Raw genomic sequence first — 11366 nt, forward strand, 5'->3', positions numbered from 1 at the left:
CTAAACCCCAGGACAGCCACCTGGGTCCCCGTTTCCATGGTGGGTTTGCCCACACCCTCCTTTCCCCCTTCCCATCACCCCAGCAGCACCCCCTTCTCTTTCTTATTGTTTCCAAGCATTCTCGCTCCCCTCTGTGATGCCCCGGCTCCCATCACCTGCCTTTCCTTCTGTGCCTTGCAGATGCCAGCATGTATGCCCATTACCTCTTCCACGCCTTTGACACCACCCAGACAGGCTCCGTGAAGTTCGAGGTACGCTTATCTCTGAGTCCCGGGGTCCCCCGCACCTCCTCCTCTAAGCTGTGACGTATTGAAGGGACAGTTGGATCATCAGACGCTTCAGTCCTTTGTCCACTTAACAAGCGTTTCCTGAAGATAGCGGAGGAAGCAGCAGCTGCCCCTCCCTTCCAGGAGTTCAGGGCCTCGAGGAACTATGGGTAACAGCTGACTAGCTCATGGGCACACCGAGCTAACCATGTGACAGACTACACTAGAGACTTGCCTGGATTAACTCATTTTGTCCCCCACAGTAACCCTACAAGGTAGGGTTCTATGATTTATTACCAGTTTGCTGAAGAGGACAGTAAGGCAGAGAGAGATGGAGTGGTTTTCCCAGGGTCAAAGAGCAAGGAAGTGGTAACAGAGGGGTGTGAACTCAGGTTAGACCGTAGCCACTCTTAGGGTAATTGGAGCTGGGAGGTAAGGCAGTACCACAGGGGGCTGTGTGTGCCTGAGTCTGGAGGTGTCAGCACACACATTCTTCTGTAAGGAGACTCTGTTCCCTAGAAGGGAGCAGGGTAGGGAATGGAAGGGGGGTGCTTTCGCTGGGGTAGGTTATACCTTTCAGGGGACAGCGGACATGGGAGATACCATTCTGTAAAAGCAGTCATAGAGTCTGACCCGAAGACAGAGCTTCGGCCCACCCCGTGGCTTGGTGGTTAATGTCATTTATGCCTCTTCCACTTGTCAGGACTTTGTAACTGCTTTGTCGATTTTACTGAGAGGAACCGTCCATGAGAAGCTAAGGTGGACATTTAATTTGTATGACATCAATAAAGATGGATACATAAACAAAGAGGTAAGTGAGCGGAGGCGAGGGGCAGGGAAGAGCTTCAGTGCAGGCCTCTCATTGTAAACAGAAGACAGCCCCAGGCACAGTCACGAGGATGAAATTGTCTGAATGAGGGAGGGATCTGCTAACAGAGCTGATTCCAAAAGGAAGGAGGTCACCTTTGACCTCTCCCGTTGCTCCACCCTGCCCTGTTCCCAAGCCCTGGAGAAAGGATTAAGCAGGTTCATTCATGGTCACTGGGTCCCTTGTATTCAATGCACATTCCAAAGGGGGTGTCAGTGCTTTTAGTGTAGACTTACTCTTCCCAGGGGAACCCACATTTAGCAGGTTGCCAGCCACAGGTTAGAGCTAAAAGTTGGAATGGGAGAGTTGAAAACACTGTCTAGAAGAGAGAAGGGAGATTTTTGAGGAAGAAGGGACTACGGTAGGATCAAATCGGCCCCAATCTATTTTGCCTACTAGTAAAACCACAGAAGGGGATGATGGAAGGTGCAGCCATCTCTAAACACACCACAATTTCTGCAGCTTCACTGCTTGACCCTTCTGGATCCTCGGAGTTACATGTGGTGTCTAAATAATGAAATACCCACAGGCCTATCTCAAAACTCACGTTGATACCTACTGTATCCTGGTCTCTCAGTTGCAGCTTGGACCTAGCACCCTGTAACATCCCACTCCCCGAGTTTCTATGTACCGGGTGCAGGGCCCAGAGCTACAAATGTCATCCATCTCCAATTCTCACCTCAACCCTGCAAGCGTCTCTCTAATGTTCATTCCTCATTCATTCAATCAAGTATTTGCTCAATGTATAATTGAGGGCTTATGAGGTGTTCCAGGTGCTGAAAATAAAGTGGTGGCCGATCCCCTGAGTGTAAAAACCCTAATATCCACTAGTAACAGATATGTTCAATGAATTCCAGTAAATTCATGTAATGGAATAACAGGTGGCCATTTAAAGCCATACAGAAGTAAGAAGATGTAAAAATTCATCTGACACATTACATTTTAAAAATCACCTTATAGGGACACCTGGGTGGCTCAGTCGGTTAAGCATCTGCTTTTGGCTCAGGTCATGATCCTGGGGTCCTGGGATTGAGTCCCACATTAGGCTCCCTGCTCAGTAGGGAGTCTGCTTCCCCCTGTCCCTCTGCTTCTCCCCTCTACTCATGCTTGCTCTCTCTCGCTCTCTCTCTCAAACATATAAAATATTTTAAAAAAATAAAAATCACCTTATAAATAGAATGTATAATATTATTTCAATTTTGCAAATAATTTAATGCTTCTATACCTACTCAAATATATGATATTCCAAAATATTCAAATACTACTTTACAAAATATATAAAGAAAGGACCCTAAAATGGGACTTATAACACGGTCTCCAACCTTCGGTGCAGTCATAATTCTATCACTGAATTATCTCCCTAACTCCTGCTCCCTCTTTCTTATTTGCAGACTAGACAAAATTGTCGTCATTAATACCCATCAGAACTCTCTAGATGGCAGAATTAATAAAGTACCCGTAAAAGAAAAAGAACGTGTACATAAGCAGCTTCCTAGAAAAGACAGCTGAAGCTTGTCCTGCAATCGTTTGGAGATCATCTCATCCAAATTATAGGCAACGAAAATCCTGAGAGAGCGATCAAAATTGGTCTTAAAGTCCTTTCTCTTAAAAAAGGGACTCAGGAAAGAACCTAGGACAATGTGGACGTGAAGGACTTTCGAAGCCCACATTTTAAAATAAATACATGGATAGAGACATGTATCTCCTGGTTCTGTTTGTTGGGAGGGCCTAAGAGCAATGAGGATACCTTGCACCCAGACCTTGGTTTCTGAACACCATCCTCCAGCTAACAGAACCAGTCTCCTTGGAGAAGTTGGTGATTCCAGGACTGGAAACAAGAAACACAAGATCAGCCTGGAGTACCCTGTAGTGCTGGAAAGTATTGGAGTGCTTAAAAGAGAAAGAAAGAAAAGGATGGGATATGTCAAAAAGCTACAGCAATCAGTCTGAAGGAGTTCCCAATTACCAAAACAGAACAATTTGAGCAATAAAATTAAAAATGTTAGTATTAGATCATAAGCTATAAAATAAAGAAAATATCCATGAGTCCCTACTAAATTATATATACATAATTACAGGTTATATATATTCAAATAATATGTGTTCAAATAAATAATAAATATGTATTCAAATAAATAATTGAATTCATAGATAAATGGGGGATAAGGGACAACTCTTCCTTAAAGAATTCCAATTAATAAATAAAGAAGGAATAAGGGAAATACAAAGTCAGCATTAGGCAAACACCACAATGGTAATTTTTGGAGGCAAGACCCACTGAAAGATACTAAAGCAGTGAAGGACCTTGACCCGCACTACCTTTATCAAGTCATCAAGGTTCACATCACCGTTGATAAGATACGTCAACTCCACATACCTCTTCGACACGATGTACCAAGAAGGATATAATATCACTTCTATGGTATTCTCGCCAAAAATGCATAACTTCAATCTTATCATAAGAAAACCAGGGACTAACCCAAACAGAGACATTCTACAAAATAACTGACCGGTACTCATATCAGAAGTGTCTTGGTCTTGAAAGACAAAGAGTGAGAAACTGTCACAGGTTAGAGGAGACTAAGGGGACACAACAACTAGATAGATGAGGGATCCTTAACCATAAAAAAGACACTAGGGAAAAACCTAGTGAAATGTAAATTAGCGCCATAGTTTTGTTAATAGCTCTGTGTAGCATTGTTGTAGCCTTGTTAATTCCCTGGGTTTGATCACTGTGCTGTGCTTCTGCGAGTTAGGAGAAGTGGAACTGAGGGGGAACTGAGGGCTTCAGAGGGGAGGGGGGTGGGGGATTGGGATAGGCTGGTGATGGGTGGTGGGGAGGGCACGTATTGCATGGTGCACTGGGTGTTATACACAACTAATGAATCATCGAACTTTACATCAAAAACCAGGGATGTACTGTATGGTGACTACAATAATATAATAAAAAAACATTAAAAATTAAAAAAAAAACAAAGCTATACATGAGTGCTCTGTTCTATTCTTGCAACTTTTGTGTAAGTCTAATATTATTAAAAATAGGTTAAAATGAATAAAAACAATAAAATACACACATGGAGTGTGGAGTAGCAGACAAGGAACCCAGGTGAGAGGCCATCCCCTGGGTCTCCACAGACACGATTTCAAAGATCTCAAAGACAAGGCTGTCCTCCTACACCCTCCTTCCTGCATTCCAAGGAGGGGTCGTGGAATACTGTACCTGGCCAGTGTGATCAGAACATCACAGAGCCACTCAACAGTTATTGGGTTCATAGCCCATGCAGAGACATTAGCAATGAAGGATTGAGCATATGTCCTCACGAGCTCACTGTCTTGAGGAAACAGAGCTACACTAGTAATAAGAAAAACTTAACTCTTGTAACAAGTACTTAATGATGATTTCTTCTGTATTGGGAAGCATTGAGAGATTAGAAAGAAAACATGACAGGATTTGTACCATCTATCAGGCCCCATAAAACGAGAATGACTTTGTAGAAAGTGGTCTTTTGGTTACAAAGATAAAAGATCATCAACATAAACTAGCTTACATTGAGAGGTTTCCTATAAAGATATAGCTAGTCTGATGGAATGTATGTAATCCCCATTGAAGCTAGAAGGTTGTTAGTCTCCAATCTCTCTCTCTCTCCCCTCACCTCTTCTTTCCTCTCCCATCCCTCCCTCTCCTCCAGCATTGCTGAGATCCTCTGTAGGAATGACACATTCAAGTTGCTAGCAACATAGGGCTGGGCAGGTGCAAGAGGACGTTTTAGTTTATGGGGTACCCATTCTGAGACACTGCCCCTCTGGGGCTTCTCCCAGTCTTTGTAACTGTCTTCGTTTGTTTTTCTCAGAGAACCTGTGTGTGTGAGTGTGTATATGTGTGTGTGAAAGAGAAAGAGTGTGTGTACGTGTGTGAGAGTGTGTGTGTGACAAAGAGTATGGGTGTGAGAGAGTGTGTGTATATGTGTGTGAGACAGTGTGTGAGGGAGATTGTGGGGGGTGAGAGAGAAGGAGTTTGTGTGTATGTGTGTGAGAGAGTATGTGTGAGAAAGATTGTGTGTGTGTGTGTGTGTGTGTGTGTGTGTGTGTGTGCAGGTGCCCACGCCTATGCTCATGGGAACATTTCTTGTCCTGCCCCCAGCCCCACCTCCCCTCTCCTCCCTCTACTTTTCTTCTCTCCTCTCCCCTCTTCTTTCTCTCTCTTTCTCCCTGCATTTTTCTCATCTCTTCTACCTTCTGTGTATTTCTCCATTCTACTCTTCGCAGAAGTTCTACTCTTCTGCAGAAGCTTTTGGTGTCCGCTCTCACTCAACCTCAGCTAAATCTGGAAATGGCTTGCTCGTGGCACCGACTCTGGCCCTAACTCCACCTGACCTTCGAGCTCCAGGGTTCTGTCACTCCTGATTAGGCTTCTGTGCCTCGTCACTTAAACTTCTCAAGAGAGAAAAACAAAGTAGCTCAGCTTTAGTCAGATGTCCACCTTAGTTCCAATTAGCTGTGGTCACAGGGACAGGTCACCCAGTACAAACACAGCCATCAGGGCCCAACCATTCAAAGGAATTGTGGAGTGGGGAGAGGGTCTTCCAAAAATGGGGTGTGAATTCATCAGTACATAACCATGTTCACCCCAATCCCACACACAACCCCTCACTGAGGATAATGCTCAAGAGAAGGTAACCCACCCAAGAGCTTCTGAAGGCAAAGAGAATTTTCCATTGCCCTCTCTCTAGGAGGTGGTTCCCAGAATATAGCCCCTTCAGCTTGCTTTCTAACTCCTTCTTATCAGCTGAAGAGAGTCCTTTTAATCACCTTCATTCACAAGGATAACAAGGAGCCCCAAACTGTCACCTAAAAAGAGCTTGACCTCATGGTTCCCACACTGTGCTTCCATATTGTCTTTCCAGGAGATGATGGACATCGTCAAAGCCATCTATGACATGATGGGGAAATACACATATCCCGTGCTCAAGGAAGACACTCCAAGGCAGCATGTGGACGTCTTCTTCCAGGTAAGTGCACACACACTGTGCATGAGCTTTAAGCCCAACATAGACCAGTCAACCCACAAGCACCTGAGCAAGTGGTGTGTGTCCAACTCTGTTCTAAGCATCGTAGAAAACAGAGAAGAATTACAAGATGTGTTGACCTCAAGTCATAGATGATCTCATTAAGAAGACAAGTCTATACTATAGAATAGAACAGGGAAGTATATTATGAAGTATAAATGCTACCGTATATCCTCTAAGTTCCATAAAAATTCCTGGTGGAGCAGAGTAGCCAGAGAAGACATCATTGAGCATATTTCAGTAGGTGTTAAGGCTTTGTGTCTGGGGAGTAATGGGAAATAAAGTTGGAAACAAGAGTGGGCTGGACTGAGACCTTTCATTGAAGAGGCTTAGCCTCGCTTGGGTGACTACAGTTACTCCATCATGAGTAGAAGAGTGGCATGACCAGAGCAGTGTTTTAGTAAAACACTAAGCTAGTGGTAGAGTTTTGAAGAATGTCCGAGCTCATCCTAGTCTAATCCTCTCGCTTTTCAGATGGGAAAAGCAGAGGCTCAGAGAGGCTTAAAGACTCACTCAAGGTCACATAGTAAGTGACAGAGACAGAAGTCGAACCTCGCATGTGCAGCGTTCTCTCTGCCAGGTGGACAGGCTGGGAGAGAGTCTGGGGAAGACATGTTAGGGTGTCAGCAGAATAATCTGGTGATGAGGTAATGAGAGCCTGGAGTCTTTCCATGTTAAGGAAGCTCATGGGGGGTGTAACCAGGGCCTGGGTGGGGCTGTCTGGCCAGTGAGAGACCACCTTGATTCTCGGGGCAAAGGTTGTTAACAAAGAGCAAGTTTTGGAATGCAGATTACCAGGTTCGTTAACGTGCTTCCTGTTGTGTCTTCCAGAAAATGGACAAAAATAAAGATGGCATCGTGACTTTAGACGAATTTCTTGAATCCTGTCAGGAGGTAAGGAGAGACCTCAGAGCATAAAACCTCTAGATCTGGGAAAGGAAATCTAGGGGCTGGGGGCCTGCACGAGGGAGAGAATGAGAAACCTGAAGCCTCAGGTCAGAGCCACCACCGCCAACCCCACCAGCAGCAACTCAGAATTCCAACAATCTCCACTCCTCCAACTGGCCTGTGCTTGGTCTTGGCTAAACCCAGCCTGAGCCAGATAGCCTGAGAAGGAATGGGGGGTGGGGGGGGCGGGATGTGAAAGCCCAGAGGGGGTGTCTGTGAAACCAAAGACTTCCCAAATGGGCAACACCCATTTTTTTAACTTGCTTCTGGCTCAGTGACCCCCTCCTGAGACTGCAAGGGAGTAGCTGGGGAAAAAACCTAAAGCTGTAATTCTCAAGCTGTAGTGTGCCCCAAAATGCCCAGATGATTCTGAAAATGAAAATGAACACTAGATGGTGGGGAGGGGGCTGTAGAAATCTTTGTTTTAACACAAATGGCCTGGAGATCGAGGCTTCTAACACTTTCATGGGCAAACCAACCTCTTTGAAGATCTGGTTAAAAGGCAGACTCTGATTCAGTGGGTCTGAAGGGGAGTATGAGGCGCTGCTTCTCTCACACTCTCCCAGGTCATGCTCGTGCTGCGGGTCCCTGGACCACATTTTCACTCGTTGAAGGGATAGACTAGCCCAGAGTCTCTGCCAGAAACTGAACTGGAAATCGTTGCTTTTATCTACTTTAGAAAAATGCATTCCCGTCCCCACCGTATTTCAGAAAAGCACGCACTTACTCGGAGCTCACCCAGGAAGAACTGCAGCTGCACAAAAGCAGGGGAGAAGTTACCAACACGTACTGAGCACCCCCCAAGTTTCAGGTGTATGCACAAACCTCACGACAGCCCTGAGAGGTGGTGGTGCTGTGTCCATGGTGATATTCAAACTATTGGAGAATGAGAGTGGACTGAGAATTGACCACTCCTGACTGACCTTGACCAATGCCATGGAGCCGTGCCCTAGAGGGACCCTTTGAAGCTTGCTAACCTGTTAGTGGATGGATCTTTGGGTGCTCCAGACCCAAAAACTGGTCCAGGACCAGTTACCAGATAGACAGAGGGAAAGATGCTGGGTGCGAAGCTCAGGTCAGCAGTTATTTACCAACAAGGCTAGAAATATTTCAACATGTTAATCATCATGAACTGGGTGACTGGTAGAATTGATCACGCCCATTTTAAAGAAGAGAAAATTGAGACATCGCAAAGTTAAGAGCTACGGCTAAGGCACAGTAGGTGACAGAGGATCAGAGATGGAACCTGACCTCCATCATTCTAATTTTAAATTCTATGCCCTACTTAGGTGTGCTTTTTTTGACTTTGCTTCACAGGTGAGTGGTTTTTAAATTCATTTAGCTCCTCACATTAGCAACCTCTATAGCGATTCATTAATTCACTTATTTTTTTGCTCACAACCCACCCATAGGCAGATACTGGGATCGATGCTATTTTTCATATAAAGAAACTGAGGCACAGAGGAATTAAATAACTGGCCCAGGTCACCCAGCTAGTAAATGACAGATCCAGATTTGAATCAAGGCAGCCTGACTCCAGAACCCATAGACTTACTTTAAAATTCTAGCCACTTTTAAAAGATTTCAAATACCCAGAATCAACTTCTGTCTTTGTTGATTTTTTTTCTATTATAGGTCTGCTTTCTGTTTCATCATTTGTGCTCTAAATTATTTTCTTCCTTCTGTTTTATTTTAATTTAATTTTTTGGTTTTTTTCCTAGATTTTTGAGACAAAGATTTAGATCATTATTTTCAACCATTCTTTTCTAATATGTTCACATAAAGGGATAAAATTTCCTTTAAGTATGTTTTCGATCCCAATTTAGATTTTAATATGTCATATTTTCATTATATTTTAATTCAAAATATTTTCTTCTCTGACTCATGGACTTAAAAGTATATTGCTTAATAGGTAGACATTTGAGGATTTTCTACATTCAATACTTATTTCTTAGAGGATATACAATAGAAGAAAGTAAAATAGAGAACATATAATGGAGACATGCAATAAGAAAATCAATAAAACCAAAATTTGCCTTGTAGAAATTAATAAAGTTGATAAATGTTTAGCAAGACTGGTTTAAACAAAAGAGAAAGAGAGAGAAAACTCAAACTACCAGTATCAGGAATGGAAAGGGTAACAACAATACAGTATTTACAGACATTATAAAGATAATAGTTCATTATTCAACAAATTTGACAACATATGAAATCCACAAATTCCTTGCAGCTATGATTTATTGAAACTAACACAAAAAGAAACAGAAAATCTGAATAGTCCTACGTATGTTAAAGAAATTGAATCTGTAATTTAAAAATTTCCCATAAAGAAAACGGTAGACACAGACGTCTTACTCTGTAAATTCTTTCAAACTCTTTCCGAGGAAAAAACGATATTAATCTCAAACTCAGAGAACACAGAAAGAGGAAAAACTTCTCAACTTGATTTATGAGGCTATCATATCCCTAATATGAAAACATGACAAAGCCATTACAAAATAGAAAATGTTCAGGCTAATATATTCCCTCTGGACATAGGCGCAAAAAATCAAATCCAGTACTATGTAAAAACAGTGAACAGATAGGTTTATTACAGGAATGCTAGTTTGCTTTAACATCCAAGAATCAATCAATGTAATTAATAACAGAATTAAAAAAACATGCAGTCATCTCAGTAGATGTCAAAAAATCATTTGATAAAACGCAGTTGCCCAGAGCTTCTTAAAAGAAGTAATACTTATTGTTTCACTGGATAATTTATTTCTTTTTTTTTTTATGATTTTTTGTTATATTATGTTAGTCACCATACAGTAGGATAATTTATTTCTTACAAATTTCTTAAGACCAAAGAAGGTGCTTCTTGCCTTGAATTGCTCACTCTGTGGGCCCCCGTCACTTTCTCCTATTTCTCCAGCCCTTGCAGACTTCTTTCTGCATGAGAAATCCACACTGGAGACGTGCTCACCTTCCAGAGCCTCTCAGGAAAGAGCTGCAGAGAGTTCTAACCATCGTCTCTATTTTCCCTCCTCCTCTCCCAGGACGACAACATCATGAGGTCTCTCCAGCTATTCCAAAATGTCATGTAACTGTGGACATAGCCATCCGGCTCTCAGAGACGTTGTACTGAACAATAAGCTCTTAACACCTGGATGTGCCCTTGTTCTGATTTTGCACACCAACTCTGGGGCAGAAACACCTTTTACACTTTGGAAGAATTCTCCGCTGGAGACTTTCTATGGAACCCAGCATCACATGGCTTAGTCTCTGATTGCCAACTCTTCCTTCTCCGTCTTCTTGCGAGAGAGAAGATGAAATTGGGTTTGTTTTGGAAGCATGCTCATCTCTTCATGCTGCTGCCCTGTGGAAGGTCCCTCTGCTTGAGCTTAAACAGTAGTGCACACTTTTCTGCTTGCGTGTCCCAGCCCACTGCCTCCAAGTCCAGCAGACCTTGACGTATCCGGAAGCAAGATGACCTGAGCCAAATGCACACCATCCTCTGATGGCCTCCCAAACCAATGTGCCTGTTTCCCTTCTTTTGGTGGGAAAAATGAGCATTATACAGAACAATATGCATCCGTATATGACTAGATTGGGAGAGCCAGAACCTAACATACGTAGGATAGAACTGAATTCTTAAGCATGGCATTGTCTGGTGACCCAAACTGCCCACATCCTTTGTTTCCAGAAGAACCAATAATTCTTTCTCACACTGGCATCTGTGCTGGTAGAGCGAGTCCCTTGATGTGCCCAGGAAGAGAGCCAATGCCCAGTGGTCCATGCCCTCACTCCGTCTCCTGCTAGAGCCCAGCACTGCATGCCCCTCCCAGAAAGCCCAGAATGCCTGCAAATTGTAATTTTATACCATGTTCTAATCAATAAACAGAACTATTTCTTACACTCTTAATCTTCATTTCTTCCATGACCCCATTGGGCAGGAGAGGTCAAGGCAAGCTGTCAAAAGGGAAGGTTCGTCCATTCCATTGGCATCCAGGTATTAGTACTTGCTTTGTGCCAGACCCACTGCCAGTCAGCCATCATCCTCCCCTGCCCCCAAGCAAGCATCCCATTTAAATGCAAATACTGTGACTATAAGCAAATATGTCTGAGATGAGACCCCTCACACCACCTTCCTTCCAACAAGATTACCACTCTCAAGACCCCCTGCTGTGGAAAGTCTGGAGCCTCATGTGACTGTGGCTGGGGATAGAGAGATGAAGA

The 11366-nt window shown here is 43.5% G+C and overlaps 1 protein-coding gene across 5 annotated transcripts in view; it reads left to right on the forward strand.

The window, feature by feature from the left end:
• KCNIP1 (potassium voltage-gated channel interacting protein 1) overlaps window positions 1-10995 on the forward strand; it is a 332036-nt gene extending 321041 nt beyond the window's left edge. For all 5 annotated transcript variants that reach the window (XM_044388572.3, XM_026510954.4, XM_044388573.3 and 2 more), the window contains 5 exons: window positions 181-251; window positions 970-1077; window positions 6039-6143; window positions 7032-7094; window positions 10187-10995. In XM_044388572.3, coding sequence (XP_044244507.1) covers window positions 181-251; window positions 970-1077; window positions 6039-6143; window positions 7032-7094; window positions 10187-10234 — 395 coding nt within the window. In that variant the 3' untranslated portion in view covers window positions 10235-10995. The remainder of the gene's footprint in view (window positions 1-180; window positions 252-969; window positions 1078-6038; window positions 6144-7031; window positions 7095-10186) is intronic.
• Window positions 10996-11366: the final 371 nt, after the last annotated feature.

Source organism: Ursus arctos, unplaced genomic scaffold, assembly GCF_023065955.2.
Source record: "Ursus arctos isolate Adak ecotype North America unplaced genomic scaffold, UrsArc2.0 scaffold_15, whole genome shotgun sequence".
Taxonomy (NCBI): Eukaryota; Metazoa; Chordata; class Mammalia; order Carnivora; family Ursidae; genus Ursus; species Ursus arctos.